General features: G+C 36.1%; 1 protein-coding gene across 5 annotated transcripts in view; it reads right to left on the reverse strand.

Moving 5' to 3' along the window:
• RIC8B (RIC8 guanine nucleotide exchange factor B) overlaps positions 1–24,554 on the reverse strand; it is a 102,175-nt gene that overhangs the window by 45,598 nt on the left and 32,023 nt on the right. For all 5 annotated transcript variants that reach the window (XR_005084538.2, XR_005084537.2, XM_037160126.2 and 2 more), the window contains exons 3-5: positions 20,886–21,494; positions 9,503–9,597; positions 675–903 (exon numbers count right to left, since the gene is read on the reverse strand). Coding sequence is in view for 3 of the 5 variants with exons in the window: in XM_037160126.2 (XP_037016021.2) it covers positions 675–903; positions 9,503–9,597; positions 20,886–21,494 (933 nt within the window). In the remaining 2 variants the exon portion in view is untranslated. The remainder of the gene's footprint in view (positions 1–674; positions 904–9,502; positions 9,598–20,885; positions 21,495–24,554) is intronic.

Genomic DNA, 24,554 nt, shown 5'->3' on the forward strand with positions numbered 1-24,554 from the left:
TTTTATGTTACCAAAGCTTTAAAACTTATTTTAAAAATTATTTTCCTAACAATATTTCCATTTCATTAGTTACCTTCATGTTTACTAAGGCTTACTTTTCTCCTTCCTGAATTTTGCTATTTTTTTGTAGGGTCCTCACTGGCTTAACTAAGGGGCTTAAATGAGTCAAAGGTTTTGATGACCTCCCCCCTTCAAATTACCTTGCTGCCTTTCAATATAGTTACTTGACAAAGCAAATGACAAATAAGAGAAAATAAGCAACTCACAACAAATAGAAAGTTGGTGATTTTTCTTTTAAAGATATCTTTTAGACATTACAGAAAGCACTTATCATTAAGGTTTTTTGGGGGGAAGATAATTTTTACTTCCAGGATTTATGAAATCTTGGACCTACATGGAACAGTAATTTTTCCTTTGTTTTCAGGCATTAGTCACAATTCTGGCATTGCAGCAACAGAATTTTCAGTTTTAAACAAATAAAGCTGAAAACTGTGTTTCAGCGGTTTATCACATATATTACAATAAAGTGCTTTCCAGAGTACAAATAATTATGTAAGATGTCAGGTATTTAAAAAAGCTTAGATTTTAAAATCACGTTCTGTGATGTTTTCGCGTGTGGCATATTTACATTCTTTATAAGCATTTCCCCAAGGACTCCATTTTGTCAGTCTTACCTTGTCTATTCTCTTCTCCATAAAATTGAGTAAAACATAAATGGCCTCCATATTCATACCATTGTACACCATCGTATTGTTTTTCAAAACTGTTTCTTTCTCAGATGTTTTATCACTGGGCAGTTCATCTAGAGTCGTGGCCTCTTGGGCTGTTTCTTCATGGGTTAATGGACAAATGAGAACATCCAAACAAGAGACCGGAACATTGCTTAAAAGGTTGACTGCATTGCTGAAAAGCAATTTAAAAATACAATATTTTAATTTGATTGAATAGTCCTTTAAAATGCAAACACGGTAAGTTCAGAAGTGACTTTTAGGAGTCAATTAAAATTTTTCTTTTTCAAAATGAGCCTTTAATATTACTTGGCATTTACTAAGAGATAGAAAAGAGAACTATTTCAAATACACACCAGACAAATTAGAAAGAACAGATGTTAAACGGACACACACAATCACATGATGTCATGCCACTTTCTGAAATGCTAAAATAGGAATTAGTGAGCTTTAACGCCAGCTCTTTAATTTTATTACGACACAATGCTAGCTTTGCTTTTTTTCCTTGGGGTTTTAAATCCTTTTGTGGATCCACTGGTGTTTTATTATTCCTTAGATTACAACATAAAGCATTTGAGAAGCTCTGTATATAAGCAGCTTATCACAGGCAGCAACATTAAAAACCAAATATTGTAGGATTAAGTTTTATTCTTTCTAGATGCAGAAAATACAATTTTTGGATCACCTCATTTTTTTGTAAGACATCTGTAGAAAATGGGTAAAGGTGCTTTTTCTTGCTCTCTCATCACCAGGTCTCTTTAAAAGAGGCCAACACAGTTAGTCTCTCCCTAAGGCCTTTCTGCTATATGTTAATGAATACACAAGCCTGGACTATATACCAGTAGGGGGAACCCAAACCTTGTATTTTTGGTATTCCCTAAAAATCTTACACTCTTGCTCAGTGTATAAGAGATTAAAATGATACCAACAATTTAAAAATTAGGTATGTTCTCAATTAACATATTTCCCTTCACCCGCTAGTTCATATTCTTTTAAAGGAGAGTCGGTTTCTGTGCTCACTGGATCTTATAAGCCTGTGCCTCAGAACTTCCTGATAAACAACAATGGAAAGACAGGCATTACATTTCCTAGTGACAGAGAAGCACATCTAAAAATAACCACATCCTGACTAAAAATAAACTCTTGCAAATGCAATTTAAAAGTCTAACCACTTGGAAACCAAATTCAAGGCTTAATCTATCAGATGCTGTCTTAATTTAGATCACAGTAGTTCCTTTTAATGTAGACTATAGTGACACTCTCAAAAATACAACAAAATGAACAACAAAACAGAAATAAAATACAAGTTTTTTTCTCTCCTTTACTCTGAAGTGTAGGCTCCATTTCCCCCCAAATGAGTATTTCTTTTCTTTATTCTTATGAAAAAAATTAATAACAAATCAAAGACTTAAAAGTAGACAGCGCAGAGCAATGAGCAGTAATGTAAAGGGTATCAAAGAAATCTGAACCAAGAACAAAAACAGTGTAACAAGTCCTAAGGATGAATGGTTATTGTCAAAGTAAAAGTTATCTGGTTGTCCCCACTAAAAATCTACTACAGCTGCTGCTGCTGCTATTACTATTACAGTTAAAGTCCCTAATTTTGGTTATTTGCAAATAATCACAAATGGTGGAAATAAAATTCTTTCTCCACAAGTCTTTAAAAATTTTTGCAAACATCTGTAGTTCCTTATCTACAGTTTAAAATGTTTCACTTCTGACTTAAACATTTGGAAACTGTTACTAAATATCATACATTCAATAGAGTTAAAAGAAACAAAAGAACTCTGCTTTAGAATTACTTTCTAAAACTGTGCAAGCCATTCTGAGATGTTAGAGGATTTTTTTTTTAACACATAGGGCAATAGGCTCTGAAGTCCATCAATATTTTAATTCTCTGCATCTACCATAGAGACCACACTGAAAAGTTTAAGACGATGCATTTCATTACAAAGGAATGTTTCCATTTAAATTCATTAAAAATAGACAGGATCCAGGAACTCAGCAAACTTAAGAAACCAAATGTACAGTTTGATTCAACAAATATTTGGAGGTTTTAGGCTTTTCAAGAAAAGTTCCAATTTTCTCATTTCTTATTAAACAACTGGGTTCCCAAACAACTACAAAATTAATTTTCTGGCTCACTGTGTTTGAGCTATTCTTTTAAAGTAAGAAAGGCCAGCTTTTTGAGCTCTGTCACTTCTCTGACAGTTTTATTTGTGGTAGAATAGTGTATGAAATTCTCCAGCTACCAGGAAGTCAGTGACTATGCACAGATCCACACAATGGTGTTTGCATTCCTACTCCAGGGGGTAGAAATAGTGTGTATATTACTCTCCCCTTTTCAGCTTCCTAGAGATCATTAATCACTGGGACATGACATCCTCCCACTCACACTCCCAGCCCCCTCCTGATATGCAGATTTAAAAGCAAGGACTATTTAGAGCTCCTTAATGCCCTGATTAAAGCCTTGCTGTGGGAGAAGGAAAGCAATCTAAAATCCAGTCCGTATGGACTGCTGGACTAAACATAATTTAATACCAAGTGACATTAAGGAACATGGTAACAGTACGTGCAGACCCAATCACCTGGTCAAATGTACTTTATGTTTGGGGATCACATATCTTTTTTCATGGCTGCAAAATCTACTTAAATGAACCTTAATATTTCCCCAAGATTTTCATGTGTAAATACCTAAATTCATTTTAATATCACTCAGTAATTATATATTAATTACTTGTGCTAGGTATTGCTTCAGGCAGGTGTTATGAAGAAAACAGGGACAAATCCCTGCCCTTATGGAGCTCATTTTCCAGTATGGAGACAACAGTCAATGAAAAGTAAATAAAACAAATACTGAATAGAAGGCAATTAAGTGGTCTGGGAGGAGCACCCAGGAGGGTAAGATGGCCAGGACACATGGGCTGTAATTTTGAATAGGGTGGTCAGTCTTGTGTTCCCTGGGGAAAGAGCTTTCCAGAAAGAAGAGCAAGAAGCAAAGGCCCCAGAGCTAGAGCAGTGGCATGCCTGAGGTGCAAAGAGGTTGGTGTGGTTGAACCACCACAAACAGGAAGAAGCAGACAGAAGACCAAATAGATAACAGGGGATCACATTGGTCTTGCAGGCTTTTATAACTTTAGTTTCTATAATGAGTGAAATGGGGAGCCACTGAAGGGGTCTGCATGGTGACATACTCTAACTTATGTTGAGAACAGGTAGCAGGATATCAAAGCTGAGGAAGACCAGTTAGGGTGTTTCTCTCGTAATTCAGGTGAGTGCACAGAGGAATAACAGTGAAATGGTTAGATTTGGATACATTTTGAAGGATTTCCTGACAGGCTAATGCAGGGTGTGAGAATCCAAGGTTCTAGCTTTAGCAAATGGAAAGCTGGAGTTACCATAATCGGAAATGGGAAATACTGTAGGAGAAAACAGCTTTTTAGGGGAAGGTTAAGTTGAACTTTGAATATATTTAATTTGGGATGTCTATTAGACTTCCTAGTGGAGGTGTTAGTAGGAAGTTAGTTACGGAGTCTGGAGTTCAGGGAGAGATCTGGATTAGAGATGTAAACTGAGGAGTCATTAGCATGTAGATGATATTTAAAGATAGATGATTGGATTAGATCTGTAAGAGAGTGAGTGTGGACTAGAAAACTATGAGGGCTGAGCCTGGCTGGGGCACTAGAACATACGGAACCTGAGGACTAGAGGAAGAAATTACAACTAGTGAAGTAGGAAGAAAACCCAGATTGTATGGTATCCTGAAAAAAGTATATAAGTCTAGAGTCACCTGTAACAAATGTGAACGGATTAAGCAAAATGACAACTGAGGAATGTCCACTGGATTTAGCAACACAGAAGTCACTAGGGACCTCAGTAATAGCCATTCTGGTACAATACTGGTGGGACTAGAGCCTGAGTAGATTGTATTCAAGAGGGGATAACAGAAGAATCAGATAGCCAACACCTAGAGGAGTTTTCTGCAAAGGGTAAGAGAAGACTGGAGGGGTAGCAGATAGGGAATTGTCAAGAAAACCTGGATCTGAGTTATGGCAAGCAAGACCCCTGAATGCTGCTCTCAGCAAAGCGTAATACTTTAAACCCATAGTCACCTGGTCATTGTTCTCTATTCCTGTATTTGTGTATGATTTCTCTTGCCTAGAACATTCTCATTCTTTAAGACTAGCGAAAAACTCACTTCATTCCCAACAAATATTTACTACGCCTTGTGCTAGGTGCTGAATATACAAAAATAAATAAAATATATTCCTTTTCCTAAGGAAAGGCAGCATAGCATAATTTGTGGAGAAATGGGCTAAATTCCAGGTTGCCTCTTAGTAAAAGTGTGCCTTACACAAATTATATGACCTCTTCTGGGCCTTGGTGTCCTTATCTCTAAAGTAAAAAGCAATGTTTATCCCACCAGGGTGATGTGAGGATTTAGTGGGGGAAAAAAGCATGTAGGGCACTCTGCCTGGCACATAGTAAATGGTGACTATTAAGGAGCTTTTGACTGGTGGACATATTGCACTACAGGAGGAAAGTGCACAATCTGGAAGAATGAGAGAATATGGTGTCTGTGTGGAACTGAAAACAAGCCCAGAAGTCTAAGTAAGGCAAAGAACAAGGCCTTCAGTGAGGGACCTTAGTAGGCATCAAGACCAGAAAGACCAGAAAGGAAGGAAGGGGGTGGTGGTGGTGTGTGTGTGTGCATGTGCGTGTGTGAACTGGGGTGGGGAGATTCTAAAGGACTGCCATGATAAGGTATATGTTAAACTATATGGGTTACTGATGCCCTTACATCAGAGTTGTGCTGGCAACGGAGTAGATGCAAAAGCCAGGGGAACAGATTTCCCAGATGAAACTGTAGATCGTTAATAAATGCAGCGACAACAGAAATTTGCTCTTAATTGTAAAGACATAGGGGAGCCGTGAGAGGATTCTAAGCAGAGATTTGCGTTTTGAAAAACAGCTCTGTGTGCAGTGAAGAGGATGAACCAAGCTGACAGGTTAGGTAAAATTTTCCACAGGACTCAGCAGCCTGAGTTTAAAAGTAGAGACAGAAAGTAGTCAGACAGATCTACGCTTGGGTGCTTGAAGGCTAGCAGGTTGAAACAATGAACCAATGCTTTAGAATACAGAGGAAAGGAAGTAAACCTACACAAAAATAGAGGAGAAAAAGGAGTCCCCAGGGAGCCAGAGGTCTGAATGAGGATGGAGAATAGGTACAGTATGAATGAGGAGGAGCTCCTTCATCATGCTAGACCATAGTGAGTCTGCCTTTGAATTCTACTGCAATTACTATTTCAATAATTAAATTCACTGGGAGACAACTTGAAAACTATCTTGTAGTATTTCTTCTATTCTGGTCTTGAATTGTTTCTTCTATTCTTGAACCATTTACTTGTTACTATAAATACAGATAAAAGGAAATGAAATATAACAAACATAAAAACTAAAATGTTGATTAGTGAAAATTAAGGTCAAGTCAACTGTCATTGTGAGCTAACTCATTTTATTCCTATGTTTATGTCTTCTCCATTTGTCTGGGGGTGGGTGGGGGGAAACACTGTCTTACTGAGACAACAGCTGCCAAGCCATTTTTTTACTCACTTAACTCCTATAGCACCTTTATAGGCTCCATACATGCATGTATCATTAAACGTATATGGCTTGAGAAAAACAGATTAACAGAAACATTTCTCTATACAATCCCAAGATAAATACAGAAATAAATTCTAAAACAAAATATCAAAATCAAGAAACAATGTTTAAAAAGAGATCTGGAACTGAATATTGGATCTCAAAGGCAACACACTTGTTATAAATAATAGTAATCAGGTAGCAGTGTTATGGAGGTGGCTGCAGCAGCTCCCCCAGTTCCTGAGAGCTTCCTCAGTGCCAGGGATAGGGTGCTTTATTAATATCTCATTTAATCATTATTGTAACCCTTTGAGTTTCATTATGAGAACCATACACTATACTGTCCAGGTTTACCTATTTCATTACATTTTTCCTTAAAACAAATCAGTGTTTACGAATGGAATGAGATGTTCCTTTAGAACACTCTGACGTTTTTTCTTAAACTTATGTCTTAACACACATAAACTGTTTTCAGGGTCACTACAAATGAGAATTTAGTAGATATTACAATTCTAGTAAGGTTACTATAAAATAGCCCTCTGGGGTCAATGCAGTTTTCTCTGTATTAAATGGATTAGCCTAGATTCTTACTGCTCAAAAGATACTAATCACTTTAATTCTGATTAAAGGGATAGGCAGGGCCATGCCAGATAAACTGTCAAGTAAGCAGCAACCTCAGTCTTCCAGGAAAACCTTTGAGAATTCTATCCACAAATCCTATCTGTGACTCTAAGGAAAGCCCTTTTTATTTAGAGTAGCTAGTAGTTTATTGAAGCAACTTTTAAGATAAAAGCAAATTGAAGAAAAATTTAAATTTTATTTAAGAAAAGATAATATTTAAAGAAAAATAAAGAAACCTGGTTACCTTTTTAAAACTCTGATTTTTAAAACCTCTATAGTTTTGCTCTATTTTGAAGGACACCAAGTTCTGTTAAAATATTAAATTCATTCTTCAGAGAAATCCTTAGCAATGTTTTTGCAACTAGTGTAACAATTACTTTTCATCCACTTTGTGGATGTGAATGTTTCTCACATCTTTATATGAATGTTCTTTAACTTGTGGTATTTGTTTTCCTCAGCCCCCAAAACCAATTTACTCCTGGGCTTATAAACCCCATTTTCTTGGAGCATATAAATTTCTAGTGCCTCTTGATTATGAAAAAATTACAATAAGACAAAATGCTCAATAAAATCTTTTTAGAGGATATGATTTATTACAGTTATTACACAATGATTTATTGCAGTCCCAGGAAAATTAAACCCTTGATCTACAGCTGCATAAAAAATTACTTTTTAACTGTGAAAAAACAATCTTTTGAAGACTTGCATAGTATATAATATAAAGATACCCACCAATAAACTGATTGCAATATCAAATAATAAACTACTAATCATAACAAAAATAATATGGATTTGCTTAAAAAATAACAAGAGTATATTTCATTTTATACTGTTACTATAGCTTTATGTAAGCCATATTTTAGAAAACAGAGTATTACAAATGTTCAAAAGGTAATTTCTATTATTAAGATCCCAATTTTTAAATTTGTAAAGCAGTGGTAATGCCAAAGTTACTTTTTTTAAGATTTAAATTCATTTGACTTGTTTAAAATGCCACTTGTACTCTTATAAAGCTCCATGAGCAGTCATGTTAAAATGAGAAATCTTATTACTGTAAACCAGATCTCAAATAGAAAGTAAGAAAGAGGACTAGCCCTGGCCAGGTAGTTCAGTAAGTTAGAGTGCTACCCTGATATTCCAAGGTTGTAGGTTCCATCCCTGATCGAGGCACATACAAAAATCAATCCATGAACACATAAGTGGAACAACAAATGAATGTTTCTCTCTCCCCCTCTTCCTCTCACTCTCCCTTTCTAAAAAATCAATAATAAATATTTTTAAAAGAATGAAAAATATGCATTAATACTTAATTCAGCTGTTCTCAGAGAATGATAAATTTTAATAGTAGTCCATTGAAACTCTAACAAGCAAGTCATAAAACTTTTTTTATGGTAACTTTTTGGGGGGGACCCAAAAACCAGAACTTATTTATAAAAAAAGTGTATATTTATTCTTACATGTTTAAACTTCAGTCACCTCCAAAATATTCTCCATTCTCAGTACACTTACTGAGATTTTTTTCCCAGTGCTCAAAACAGTTTTTGAATTTGTCAATTTTGATGCCTTTTAGTACTCTGCTGTTTTGTTTCAACTCTTCCACATTGGCAAAATGATTCCCTTTGAGGGCTTTTTTTTATCGGGGGAAACAACAAAAAAAAGTTGCTCAGGGAGAGATGGGGTGAATAGGGAGGGTGGGGCATAGGGGTCAGGCCATTTTTGGTCAAAAACTGCTGAATACTCACCATGGTGTGGGCAGGTGCACTTGTAAATCACCCGTCATGAAATGGGCAAACGCCGTAAAGAGTCTTCAGGAAAAAAAAATGCACTGAGGCCAAATGCAGCCTCTCACAGCAATGCCAGCTGGTACACCGACAAAGATGAATTCCTGGAACACTCACCTAGCAGGGTAAGCCTGTACTACAGAAGGCCCACCCTCCAGGAGATAATTCCTGTTTTTCTTAGGTTCCCCCCATATTAATACTTCAGACTGTGATCCAGTTCTTATAAGTTTATAAAATTTAATGAATATTACTTAAGATATATTTTCTTGGTAAATACTCTTAAAGGAAATTAGTGAGCATATTAGTTTAAGTGTAGTAATTAAAAGCAGGGTTCAAATCCAAGCTCTTTTACTTATTAGAGCTATGAGATCTTCGAGAAATTGCTTATCTATTGAGGTGAAAAACAGTAGGGCCTATCTCTTAAGGCCATGTGATGATTAAAAGGAGTTAATCTTTGTAAAGAACTTAACATAATGCTATACACAGTATTCAATGGCTGTGTGCTTTTATCACAGTTGTTCTGGGATCTCCTGTTGGGGCTCAATTAATAAGTCAAAGGTGAGAGAATGAAAATTTCTCATCAGAACACAGTAATGATATCTAACAAACCAGTTACCTGATTTACTATAATATTTTCACTTCCTTGTGCTTATGACCATTAAAATTAGATGCCTAAAAACCATTAAGAACTATGTCTTTCATTGAGATATCAATAGAGAGGTTACCTACCTGTGCAGCTCTTCAGTTTTGTCTTCAGTTGGACCTACAATTAGTAAACAATGGCGAAGGACAGCTGCCATGACACGGAACTGATGAGAATCACTCTATGGCAAATAAAAAAGAGGGAAGGAAGAATTGGATATTGAATGCCTTGATGAAGGAGTCTGGTACATCACTACATTCCTCAGAGTAACCTTACGGCCAATCTGCCCTTCAAAACAGTCATACATAGACATAAATGGAGAGGTATAGTCATTGTCTCAACAGCTACAGCCACCTCCAGAAATGGCTTTCAATGAAACCAGAAGTTGTTGATCTAACCCTCCCTTAAGGGCATTTCAGGCAAAAAGAGACATGGTCAACATCCATACATTACCTACTCTATTTTACCTTATTATCAATTCAGCTAGGGATCTTCTTCATTTTTAGAAAGCCTAGATTCTTTTGTTCAATAGCATACTGTTCCAGTTTACTAATCATCATAAAAGTTCATATATATGTAATGCTATCAGATATTTTAGGAACAGGTTGTACATCCTTAATAAAAATGTCTCATCTCTTAACTTTCAAAAGCAATGGATTAAAATCTATAATCCATCAACTTCATTTTAATGAATCTTCTTAATCTCCTAGTTCTTCCAAATCTTGCTCTTAAGTTTCACCAGTTACCAGCAAGTGATGAAAACCAGTGATCTGAGTTTAATCTATTTTTCCAATGTTTACTCATTAGTCGTGATATTAAACAGAGAGAGTTAGAGGGAAGAAGGCAAACAGTAGGAAATAAGCTAAGCTTTGAATAATCACTTGGTTTAACTCCTTATTTTTAGTGAGATTATGGATCGCAACAATTTCTTTAATTATCTGCATCAAGGTCATATGTTTCTTCTTCCAGAATTTTAGTAATTACGAAGACATATAAAACCAGAATTGTGATAAAGATCCCAGATATGCTATACTTCAGAAAGGTTCCAATTACTTCAAAAGCTATTAATTAAAAAAAAAACACTTCGGTATATATATAATTGATTTCAAGTCTATATAAAGTGAAATATATTCATACATTATACATATATATCCTATATTCAGATATGTAACTCAGCCCTTCTAGGAAGAAGATATCTCTTATAAACCTAACAAACAATAGGGCACACTTTCATTACTCATAATGCAGATGACACTATGAAACATAACACTATCGTGGGTAGATGTGGAAGAGATGAAGGCCTCTGTGGCACAGTAGAAAAAGTGCTGTACTTGGAGTCAGGAGTGTAGGTTGTGACCTTAAGACAAACCATACTGCTTCTCTGAGCCAAAGTTTCCCCACATGCACCCCCCAAAACATGAGGTTGTTGGGGTTATAAAAGGATTAAATTAAAGAAGATGATATATGTGAAAGTGTTCAGTACTTTCAATGAAACATTTAAAGGTACAGAGCAAAAATGAGGGAGGGAGGAAGGAAACAAAAGGTGAGACTGACAGAGCCGGAATGAGTGATTATGAACTGTGTCTTGGGGAGATGGGGAAGAGTAAAGGGAAGGACCAGTGGAACAAGAGAGACACAAAGATTGGCAGGGTTGGAATGAATGCTGTCCCTTTTGCCATCCATCTTCAAATGCTTGAATCAAAATTCTCTAACATGTAGATATACTTTCATTTATCCCAAATTATGCTAAGCACACTGAAATTCATGTAAAACTCATCCATTAACTCTTAATCATATTCTCCTTGGTTTTGAAAATTAAGTGGGAATGCACTTTCTTTTAAACTAGATTTTTCTTTATTCTAGATACCACAATTGTTCTCATGCTGATATTGACAGGCCTCTTGCAAAACTATCCACTTTGGAGACTTCTGGCCAAAATGAACATGTTCACCTCCTTACACAACCACAAGGATAACAACCATCTAAAAACAAAAAACAACCAGAACTGACAAAGAATTGAACTGTATGGAAGTTGGACAGCCAAGGATTTAAACAAGAAATTCATCCGGATGGGTAGGAGGGACAGAGAGATGTGGTATGGCATGGCGAAGTACCTACAAGCAGCAGCCCACAAAACAGGAGGTCTCACATTAACATGTGGTGGATAAAAACCAGGAGGGGAGCTAGCAATCCCAGCCCCAGGCCAGAAGCACAGCCCAAGGTTCTAGTGGTGGAAGAAACTATTGGTATCTCAGGAGAGTGCATGTAAAGAGCCCATAGGGTCCTAGGATGTCTGCAAACCCACCCACTCTGGGAATCAGCAACAGGGCAGCAATCACAAGGATACCAAACATATATGGGACATGGGGAAAGTGACTGGAGACAGGGTGAGAACCAAACAAGCTTCACTGGTTCCCTCTCTGACTCCTCCATTACATACGGCACCACAAAGTGATGAAGTGGACTGCCCTGCCCTGGTGAATACCTAAGGCTCTGCCCCATACAATGTAACAGGTGTGCCAAGTATGGGAATCAAAGGAGTTCTAATTCTACCTAATACACAAAAACACAGACAGGCTGCAAAAATGAAGAGATAGGGAGCTAAGGCCCAAATGAATGAATGGATCAAAACTCCAGAAAAAGAACCAAGCAAGAGGGAGATAGCTAACCTATCAGATGCAGAGTTTAAGGCACTGGTGATCAGGATGCTCAGAGAAATGATTCAGTACAGCCTTAAAATAAAGGAAGACATGAAGGCTATACAAAATGAAATAAAGAAAAATATACAGGGAACCAAGAGTGAAGGGAAGGAAGCCAGGATTCAAATTAATGATTTGGAACAAAAGGAAGAAATAAACAGTCAACTGGAACAGAAAGAAGAAACAAGAATTCCAAAAAAAAAAACAAAAAAACAAAAAAACAAGAAGAGGCTTAGGAACCTCTGGGTCAACTTTAAATGTACCAACATCTGAGTCACAGAGATGCCAGAAGGAGAAGAGCAAGACATTGAAAACTTGTTAGAAATAAAAATAAAAGAAAACTCCCCCAATTTGGTGCAGGAAATAGACATGCAAGTCCAGGAAGCTAAGAGAATCCCAAACAAGTTGGACTCAAGGATCAACATACCAAGCCATATCATAATTAAAATGCCAAAGGTTAAAGATAAAGAATCTTAAAAGCTGCAAGAGAAGAGAGTTACCTACAAAGGAGTTCCCATAAGACCATCACCTGATTTCTCAGAAGAAGCCTTGCAGGCAAGAAGAGACTGGCAAGAAGTATTCAAAGAGATGAAAAGCAAGGACCAACAATCTGGATTACTCTGTCTAGCAAAGCTATCATTTACAGTTGAAGGGCAGATAAAGTGTTTCCCAGACAAGGTAAAGGTAAGAGTTTATCATCACCAAGCCCTTGTACGAAATGTTGAAGGAACTTATAAGAAAAAGATGATTAAAACTATGAAGAGTAAAGTGATAACAGCTCACAACTATCAACAATGCAATCTAAAAAAAAAAACAACCCAACAAACTGAACAAGCAACTAAACAGAAGCAGGGTCATACAGATGAAGATCACATAGAGGGTTGTTATTGGGTGGGTGGAGGGGAGAAAAGTTACAAGGAATAAGAAACATAGGCCCTGGCTGGTGTCACTCAGTAATTTGAGCTTGGGCCTGTGAACCAGAGGATCGCAGTTTGATTCCCAATCAGGGCACATGCCTGGGTTACAGGCTAGTTCCCACCCAGGGGACCCAAGAGAGGCAACCATACATTGATATTCTCTCCTTTTCTCCTTCCCTCCCCCTCTAAAGATAAATAAATTAAATCTTTAAAAAGAGAAAGAAACATAGTTGGTGGGTACAGAATAGAATAGATGGGGGGAGGGCGGGGGTTGGGAATAGTATGTGAAATGGAAAAGCCAAGAACTCATATGTAAGACCCATGGGCTTGAACTAAGAGGGGGATTGTTGGAGGAAATGGGAGTACGGGGCCAAGGAGGAAAAATGGGACAACTGTAATAGCATAATCAATAAAATATAGTTAATAAAAAAACTATCCATTTTGGTCTTTCCATTATTTGTGACTGTAAACCTCAAATCCTACTTCCCTCTATCCCATTTCTTCCTGTCCCAATTTTCATAACACTAATTCCCAAGTTATACCCTAATGTTTGCAATGCTCTCTTTTACCATAAATCCACTAAATTCTATTTCTCTACTCAAAATAACTACTGAAATTCTGACTTTTGCCTCCATTCTTGGCATCAGATTTCTTTTCATCCTGTAGGTCTCAGCTAAAATATCTTCTCAGAGAAGCCCCTTCTCTGACCACCTTATCTATATAGATTCTTTCCTTCATTATTCTCTATCACTACATCTTGTTAAGACTTCTTTCATGAAATCAGAATTTATAATTTCACATTTGTTCATATACTTGCATATACACTGCATTCTCCACTAACCTATTATGTTCATAAGTTTAGAGGGCATCTGTCTAATAGGTATTCAATCATTTTAATGTAAATGGTAAAACAAACAATAAATCCCTAAATCATAAGTGTTTGGCTAGATCAATTTTCACAAAATGAGCATATCCGTAAAATTAGCACAAAAATGATACAATGCCAAGATCAAGAACCCTGGAATTCCCTCTTGGTCCTTTCAAATGACAATCCCCTACTCCTCAAGGTTAATCCCAATGTCTAACATCACAGTTTAGTAGTTTTTGTTGTCACTAACTTTATATGAATGAAATCATTCATATATGAAATTCCACCTTGCTCTGTATAGCTGCAGTTTGTTCACTTGCATTGTTTCAAAGTAGTGCTATTCACAGTACAGCTTATTAACCAGTGTCTGTTCACATCCTTTTTGCCACTGATCTGCAACGCCATGAGTACAGAAGGAGCATTTACAAATTTTCAAGCAGTTTGATATTGTGTGTGTAATATATATTATACAAGAGTTTCATTCTGACACCTAGGGAAAAATCTAGTCTTTTACCACAGGTTAAGAAAACACTGTTGCATACAACGCATTACAATTTACTTATCAATCCTACTCTTGATGGACACTTGAATTATTTCCAGTTTTCAGTTATATTGAAGAGTGGTGCTACAAGCATACTCTTTTACATGTTATTTAGTGCTGGGTCATAGGGCGTATACATATAAGTGTTAGAAGTACAGACTACCAAACAGTATTCAAAGTGCTTAAACCAATTTATATTCTCACCAGTTACTCTACAGTTGCACCAACACTTGATACTATCAGCCTGTTTAATTTTAGTCATTCTTGTGTACAGTGGTCTCATGGTTTTCTTATGCATTTTCCCGATGACTAATAAAGTTGAACACGTTTTCATGTGCTTATTGGTCACCTAGATAGCTCTTTGGTAAAGGGCCTATTCAAGCCTTTTGCCTATTTTTCTAAATTGGCTGACTGACTTTGTTTGTAGGACTTTTTAATGTATTCTGGATAGAGTCCTTTATTGCATATATGTGTTGCAAGTACCTTCTCCCACTTGGTAGCCTGCCTTTTTACTTTCTTCTTTCGATGACCTCATTTTAATGAAGACGAATTGGTCAATTTTTTCCTCTATGGTTTGATCTTTTTTTGTCCTGTTTTAGAAATCTTTGCCTATTTAAGAAATGTTTAACTTGTTTAAGATAAGTCATGAAGGTAATTTTTTGGTTTTCTTCTACGAGCTTTATTACTTTACCTTTTTTATACTTAGGTCGCTTATCCATCTCAAATTAATTTTTGTATATGGTACAAGTAGAGATTCAAATTCATTTTTCCCCATATAGCCACAAAATTGACCCAGTGCAATTTATTACAAAGCCCACCTTCCTCCCACTGTACTTCAATGTTACCTGTATGATAAATCAGTTGATGTGTATGTGTAGGTTTATTTCTAGACTCTTTATTGCACTCCACGAGTGTAGCTCTCAACAAATATTTGTTGAATGAGTGCTATCATTTCAGAAGTCTTCCTTAATGAAGGTTAGAGTGGACATTATTTCCTATTATTGGCCATTGTGCTGTGTGATTTTCCATAAATAATTTAAACTCTCTCATCTTTAGTGTTGTCGTTTCTCAAATGGGATTAATGCTCCTGTCTCACAAGGATGATAGAAGGATTAAACATAATTGCTCTTTATATAACATTATACAAACTCAGGTTATACAACTGTCATTTACTTGCATCATGATCTTTGTTTTAGTATCTTTAGGGCATCAATATTCTCTCCTCTGAAATGACACTATCTCCGAAGGCTGAAATGGAAAGGAAGTCTCAGAGGACAAAGGGAGGAGGAAGAGAGAGAAAGCAGGCAGGTTTGACGTGATAATGAAAATGAAAACAAGATGACAAACTCAGGAGATTCTTTGGGATCTCTTCCTACAGCTTTTACTTCTTGATTACAGATTGTTCTGTACTGTTGCTTTTTTTTCTCCTATGCAAACTATGGAAGGCTTCACTTTCATTTGGTAAAGTTATCAATTTCCTCACTCCTTTTCATGCAGAGTTTTAACTGATCTAATCAATAAGTTGGAAGGGAGACTACTTCACATCAGTGAGTCGTAATCTGCCTTTATCTCAGGGTACTTCTAATTGATAAGATTTAGAAAACTTATAGAAATTCAATTTCATTTCTATAAAAAGTGAAATGCACATTCATAGAGATATGCATGCAAATGCGCATAAGCATTCTTATCTGGAAATATTTTGGGTAGCATTTCATTCTTTGTTTTACTCTCACCCTGTTGTACCTCTACCATAGTTATCTGTCCTACTAAATGTTCAAAAAGCTGTCTGTCTCCTTACAGGCAAAAATGATCTACTTTACCTCTTTTGCATCTATCATGGTGCTGTGCATAAAGTAATAAATGCTTTTTTGAATTAAATGTTATAAAATAGAATGCTGTAATTAAAGGCTAGAAGCTGCTTGTATAAACAATGTCTTTAAATTTTTTAGGCTTTTAGAAAAAATTTTAATAGCTTTGAAAATTTAAGTGGTATCATAAACTTTCCTCCCTTTGAATTCAGGCAATTTCTCCTTTACAGATATCAAACTACATTACATTTTAATTTTCATTAAGAAACTATTTCCTGAACACCTACTTGTGCTAGGTATGTTACTTAGCAGAAAGGCTACGACAGTGAGGTGAGACACACCTCCAACGATCTAGAATATACAGCATTTGAAGCAACTGTGCATGGTTGAGGTGATTCTTTTTTATTTTGAAACATATAGAAAATATAGAGAATAGTAAATAATGTAACAAACTGTCATATATCCACCTCTGTTTGTATGTCTGATTTTCCTATTAGACAGTTAGTTCTCCAAGGACAGTGATGCTTTATCTTGGATCTTATATGACTAACACAGAACCTGGCACATACTAGACATTCGATAAATGTTGGAAAAAAATGATTAAGCAAAAAACACAGCAGAGCTCAAAGGTTTAGTTTTATTTAATTAATATCATGTCCTTTTTATACATTTCCTTCAAAGTCTCTAAAATAATCAAGGAACTAACCTCTTGTTACCATGTGACATTCCCAATTACCTTCTATGGACACTCAACTGTTTTAGTTCCCTCAGAAAGCATTCTTTGACTACTTAGAATTTGAACTACTTGTTTGTTTGCATTTCGTTGTCTAGCTCTACCACGTCTGTTGGTTCTTGTATTTTCTCATCATATTGCATTGACATCTGGGAAGTATTGCAGAAGGGAATGTGTGCTAAGTAAGGGATCTCTAGAATAACATGCTTTCCTCCATCAAGAGAGATAACAAAAGGTTAAAGCAGAAGGAACACCTTTTAAATTCACTTTTCTAGAACTGACTTCCAGTCTTGCTAGAGAAATCATGTGACCTTCTTAAACACACTGCCTTTAGGAAACAGAGAGACAAAGGGTGAGAGGAAGAGAGGAAAACAAGGCTGACACTACATGTGGACATACAGCCAGCTGTATTTCCTACTGAATGAAATGAAATCTCCAAGTTAATCTGCTGATGTCATCACCAGGCAGGCAGAAATTTAACACTGAGGCATAAACCTAAAAATGAACAAATGGCACTAATTTGCTAAACCTCAAGAAAAACCTAGTCATTAATTTTCTGTTTATGGTGAACTATAAATGATCAGTTATAAAAATAGCTATTAAAAGTTAAAACCAAAGCCAAACATCTGCATTTTCTATAACAGCTGAGGTGTAAAATAGGTAATAATTTTAAAAAGGGAAATGCCCAGGGTTTGAAAAGATATAAACTTGCACTATTTTTTGAAAGTCATTTTGGCAATGCATATCAAAAAACCTTAAAGCTTTGAAAACCTCTTTGACACAACAATCCTAGAAATTTATCTACAAAGATTCTTACAATAACAAAATGTACTATATTACTATTTGAAATACCAAATAATTACAAATTGTTCAATGCCTACACATAGGGTATTTGTTTAAAGTTGATAAACCCTTGGTGTAAGGGTTTATCAAATAGGAGAAGTGGCTGTCAAAATTTTTTTTCTGTTTGCAGAATTCTTTTTATCTACCAAATAAAATCTAGTTACAATCTAAATTTAAAAAGAAACAGCAACAGCAATAGCAACAATCAAATGTGCTCTTTTTAAAGTGAGGGTGGGGAACCTGGAGCACTGCCCACTTGTCCCCAGGGGCTGCTCCTAGGAACTTTATGGATTCAAGGAGCACATTTTGAAAAGCGCTACTCTGCAAGAAATTAAGTCAAGATTATAAAATGACTCCATTTTTGTAAAAAGAAAACATATACATGTGCTTATATTTAGTGGAGAATGGTTGAAAGATATATATCAAAATGCAACTAGTGCTTATCTTTGAGTGGTAGGTAATTTGTATTTTCTTACTGCTTGTATGCTCTTTTCCCCATGGGTCTTCTATAATTAGCATGTATTATTTTCATAGTAAGAAAAACATTATTTTTAAGTTGGATATTTTTCCCATACAATATATCTTCTATATCTCTTTATTTCAGTTAACATTTTAAAGTACTAACAATTCTTTAGGTGCTTGCTCAACTAATGAAAGATGTCTTTCATTTGACAATCAAGGAGATAATAAAACCCAGGTAAATGGAATCTTACTGGTAAGTTTCTCTGAACCATTATTACAGATTTTCTTTATGTTGTGGGTACCTCAGTAAAAAATACTCTATGCTGATTTCTGTGTCTTTTCACATGTTGTTTGATTTTTGGGAAATGTTCATCTCCCATTCGTCAGATGGCTGAATCATTCTCAAGTTTTCAGATATCAGGAGAGACCTTCAAAGGTCTTCTGTGACTGTACTAAGTATTTTCAATCACTGCCGTTTCCTTCCTAGCACTTAACACAATTTAAATTATATATTTGTTTACTTATTTATTACCTGTTTCACCAACAAAACTGGACTTTCATGAAGGCTGTGTCTACACCTATTATTGCCAATACATTACATAACACAAAGCATTACACCTAGCAAGTATCCATTAAGTATTTGTTGACTGACTGAATGATTGACTAAATATTCACTACAATTTGAATTTGAAACTCATGGAGACTCAAGTGGCTTAAAATAACCTTTCCCACACTCTTGACTAAATGAGTTGGCAAAATCCTGTCTTCAATACTGTTTAAATTTCTGACACTGTATAATGGCCCAGAGTCACATTCATGGGGTACATTTTATAACGGCTGTTCCATCTGATCCACAACTCACAAGAGACACTAGGTCTGCTGAGATGCCTGCTTCAGGACTACTGATCCTCTCTCACATACCTTGCGGAGAATAAACATTCTATAACACAGAATGAAAATTTGCCACATCAGCATTTTCTAAAGCTTCTTTCAGCCCCACTAATGAAGACTAATCTCGATTTAGTGATATTTATTACATGTCATCCATATGTACACTAATGTGCAGACTTTTTTGCCATGAATTTGAGCAATGTGAGCTACCAATGTGAGCTACCAATGTGAGCCCCAAATCTGGGGCACAATTTATATAACAGGAGTTCCAACAATGGCAAACCAATAGTCTCAGAAGAGCTCTTGCAATTAAATGGAAAACTTAAAAACACCAAAACAAACAGTGTAAGAAAAATAACCATAGAAGGTACCAAAAAGGCATAGAGACATAACATTTTTAATACTTCCAAATATTTGGTTTCAAAGCATAAATGGAGCATGTGGGCTTTCCACATCTTTTCTTTTGCCAAGTCCCAGGAAAAACTGACCATACTATGGTCATCTAAAATAGCTGTTAGAACTGATCTTCAAACATTTGGTTTCAAAATATAGAACTATTTGCGCTTTACAACTCAGAAGCCTGCCCACTCCCACTATAGCAATGCACTGAGAAAATTCTTTTTTAAAATTTTATTTTATTGATTATGCTACTACAGTTGTCCTGATTTTCCCTCCTTTGTCTCCTCCACCCAGTGCCCCCTACTCCATCAGCTCAGGCACTGCTGGCAAAAACAGACTGTTATTCATGCTGAGAACTGCTTTAAATGGACACAGTAATACGTGAACCTAAGTCCGAAAGTCAATTGTCAGAAAAGATAATTTGCTCCAGCACTAAAACATTTCTTTTCTTTATTTTTTTTACAGGCAGTGGCTTACTTTCACCAGTTATTTAAGGCAAAGGAGAGAGGGTAAATGTGAAATGTTAAGATTGTAGAAGTAAGGGAAAAAAGTTTACACCCGCTTCACTTAAAATTGTTGACTTCCTTAAACTAAGTTTCTTGTTTAGCATATTGTTCTTGTGGGTACTAAAATATAAACTATTACATCTGCCTCACTTTGGGTTGCTGGACAGTCCAAGCCACAGAAAATGATCTTAGTTTAGAAATAGGTCAAGAGGTTTAAAATAACCTTTCCCATACTCTCATGTAATTATGCTTGTTTTCTAAGGACTGCATACAAGCATGGATATCTAGTTGTAGTCCTACACTTCTGATTGTTATCTAACACTATAAAGTAATACTCCAGGAGACTAGGATGATACATGACACAGCATCTTTTACTCTTCACAGCAGACATCAATTCTGATTGACCAATTTCAACTGGTCTGATTTCTCTTAACTTTTGAGATGATAGCCACAAAAAATGCCTATACCTTTATGAACGCATTGTCTTGTTTCCCCTCAAATCTTATAATTTAAACCTTGTACCTGAAAGACGTACTCTTAAAAAAGAAAAGACACCTGATATTCAGAAAAGGAGCTATATTTGGCATCTTATAAAGCAATAGTCCGTCTTCACCCCGTTCTTCTGATAAATGTTACACAAATGGAAATAATAAGATTTACAATGGTTAAGAAATTAATCTTGAGTCATATAATGATTAATGGGGGAACTGGAAATTTTTTCCATTCCTCCCTTGCAGGCAGCTCTAAAGGATGTCCCAGACCAATTAAATTCTATAGTAGATAATACCCTTCTTAAACTTACCTCTTTATGCACCTTCCAACTGTCTACTGTCACATTGAAGAGAGCTTTGAGGGCCTCAATGGCACAGTCTGTCTCCTGAGGTGAGAGAGGAGGTCCATTATGGTCTATGGCCGATTCATACTCATCGGTCCACTTGATGCTAAAGGCACTTTCCAAGATCTGGGTTAGCAGCGGTAGTCCCTGGAGCTCATAGCGCAATTGTGACCTGATGTCAGTGTGCAAAAGTGACAGGAGGAAGAGCAAGCGCAAGTCAAAGCACTTAATGTCACTGATAAACTTTCGGTCCTTGCACTTTCTCAGGAGGTTACAGAGCTTTGCAGCAAGGTTAAGTTCCAGGCTGAGCTGCTGTGCCATCTGACTGTTGAACACTATGTTACACAGACATTTTAATGACTCCACAATAACTGGGAACTCTGACACCTTCTCCAAAGAATCATCTGAGTCATTTAGCTTCGCTAGTCGCAGCAGTATCTGCATATTTTCCTTGGTTGTTACAGGAACTAAAACCTTTTTGTCTCTGGAGAGAATACGGAGAACTTCCAGACAGGACACTTGACATGTTGTTGGGATGTCCTTTACAAGGACTTTAAATATGCCTTCACAGAGTTTCTGAAAAATAGGAATGAAAAAACAAAAATCATTACTTGGCTTAAATGATTTAAAATAGAATGAATGTATTTAGTAACAGGTTCAAGATCTGGCTAGAAAAGATATCATTTTTAAATCACAAAACATTACAACTGAAAGAGACCGTATATTTGGTATGTCTTTCACATTACAGATACAGAGATTGAGGACTAGAAGGTTTAATTGCCTGTACTGGGCCAGAGTGAATTCGTGGGATAGTAAGAGCTAGAGTGTAAGTTTCCTAACTTCTGGTCAATCTTCTTTCTGTAAAATCACTTACCTTCTTTTAAATTGACTAGTTTCAAATTTCTCAAATAGCTTTGTTATCAATGGATTTCTAACACTAAACTATACATAATATCAGGATAGAAGGCAATCAGTCTGAATCATATTTGTTCCCTTCCCAGAAGTAAAGATTAATATCTCGAGATTTGTTTCAAAATTGCTCAAAAGTACAGGTTCTTGTAAACAGACTTTTAAAAGCATGCATTTCTGCCGAATTTTAGCTGTGGTATTTCTGAATTTATAGTTCGAAATTCTTCTGAATTTGTAGCCCATGTTTTATAAACCTTAGACCTCTTTGGCTAACATGTAATTACATTTAATCATTGAGTGTCACCCAAAGATGATATTCTGCAGGCAAAACTGCTAAAAATTATACTAAATTGGGTTTCAAAGTGGTCTTAGCCAGCATATACATACTTTTTAGCCACTTAAAACAAGGTGCCCCTCTCCAGGCCAATAGCTACAAAATAGTGTTCCTACTGGGCAGACCAATTACAAACAAACAAACAAACAAACAGAGCCGGACCTCTTCCTCTGGCAGCCCATACCAGTGCACATGGCTTGGGCAGCTCTGAGTGTGGGCAAGATCTTAGTTCTCCTTTCTCTTGGTGTATAGCACAGATTACATATACAAATGTAGCAGTTCTGGTTCCAAATTTTGCTACTACTATATCAGAAATGATTCTTTTAAGACGAACCCAAAGTGTACTCTCTTGAATTTTTTAAAAAATAACTATTTCTATCATTGCTAAATTTAAGAACCACTGATCATTCTCTCAAAATTCAATACTCAGCTTTTTTCTCCATAAATAAACTGCAGGCCTAGGTCTCTCAAGCGTATGCCTTATGTATGGAGCAAGCTGGTATAACCATTCCACTGCTAACCATTTCTGTACCCATTACATTTTATAAGAACAACAGCAACAAAAATTATGACTGATACAAGGTTTTACAAAGGTTTTATTAACTTATCATCAGACTTTATATAATTTTTACTATATATTTTCCATTACCATTTACCCCCCCATAACCTCCCCCCACTGTAAGACTTTAACTCTTTAATAAAAAGTCTATCTGCAAGTCAATCAAGTTTTGGCAGAAACCCCAGGCGGTGTGCACCTTCTCAATAGATCCTAGTCATACAGCTGTGGAAATGAAGCCAATTTAAAACATACCATGTTCTGTAAATGGAAGTAGGAAGGACATTAACCTGACAAGCTAAAAAGCAATTGTGTAACAATATCAATTCTATATCTGCCATACCTGATAACTAGAAGGGTATTTCATTTAATGTTTTAATATTATTAAGTCATTTTTAAAAATAGCCCTGGCTGGTAGCTCAGTGGATTGAGCGCAGGCTGCAAACCAAACGGTCAACAGTTTGATTCTCAGTCAGGGCACATGCCTGGGTTGTGGGTCAGGTCCCTAGTGGGGGGCACATGAAACGCAACCACACACTGATCTCTTTCTCCCTCTCTTTCTCCTTCCTTATCCCTCTCTCTAAACATAAATAAATAAAATCTTAAAAAAAATAAAATAAATGCAGTTTTGGGGTAGGATAAAGTATAATGTGTCCATTATTAAAAATATGTGAAACAAAAAAAATTTTGTCCAACTTCAGATCTTTCACATCCAAGACACACCACTTTCCCAAAACTGTACATACTTCTTATGCGTTACTGTCCTGGAAGTGGATCCCTATAACTTTTGTTCCACATAATTTTACTCAAAAGGGAAACTATCCACATTTCTATTTAAGTTAAGAAATATGGAATCAAGTATTATAAAATACTATATATGTGAATTTGGAGTTCTATACACCTTCCTTTCTAAACCAAAAACAGCAACAAAAAATCTACAGGCAGCATGGCTCCTTTCATCCTCTGCCTTCAGCCTCAAAAAGAAAAGGAGCAAAGCATGAATATAAATCGGAATAGCCCACGCTATAAAAAAAATGGACTGTAAAACTCTGGGGCATAAGAAAGCTACTTGAAAGCAACTAGAGGTGCTACAAAATTTATAGTTAAAAACTGCCTCATCTAAGGGTTTCTAGGAGATCAACTAGCCACTAAAGACAAGAATTCTAGTTTTAAAAGTTTTCAATCAATGTAGTTTTAAAGTACAGTTTTCTTAAACATGTCATTTCTCATTACAGACTCATGTCACATAATGACTGTTAGGTAGCTTTTTGCTATAATGTCTCTTGAAAAGTAATACTACTTCTTAGACAATGACACCCTCACCCTTTTTTGTATTACAACTTTAAAAAAAATCAAAGACATACAAAAATACAAAAAAGAGGTGATATTTAATAGACATTGCTTTACTCAATACAATAAGTCCTATTCAGAGAATATTATAAAGAACAAATTAATGAATTGTGTACCACATCTGAATGAATCAGAAAAGCTTGTTTTGCATATACACCAAGCAACAAGACTGAAGGAGTAGTATTTTTAACAATTTCTTCATCTGTTGAGTGTATGCACTACTTCTGTTTCAAAGTGCTTCTGTATTTTGCCCTAACAGTATTTTCCTGTGATATGAGTATTTTTTTTCATTGATTTTACTCTCACTGTTGCCCACAGAATTTGGATGAAATGAACTCTATGCCCTCTTTCTTACTGATGTCTGTCGCAATCCCCTTCCCTTTTCCAAGTGCTCCAAACTTACTTCCAATACCTTAACCATACATGGGGTGCCATTTCCCTCTGTTCCTTCGGCATGGCATGCTACCATGTCAGCTAATCAGAACCC

The sequence above is a fragment of the Artibeus jamaicensis genome, unplaced genomic scaffold, assembly GCF_021234435.1.
Source record: "Artibeus jamaicensis isolate MK-2021 breed Jamaican fruit bat unplaced genomic scaffold, CSHL_Jam_final contig_233, whole genome shotgun sequence".
Lineage (NCBI taxonomy): Eukaryota > Metazoa > Chordata > Mammalia > Chiroptera > Phyllostomidae > Artibeus > Artibeus jamaicensis.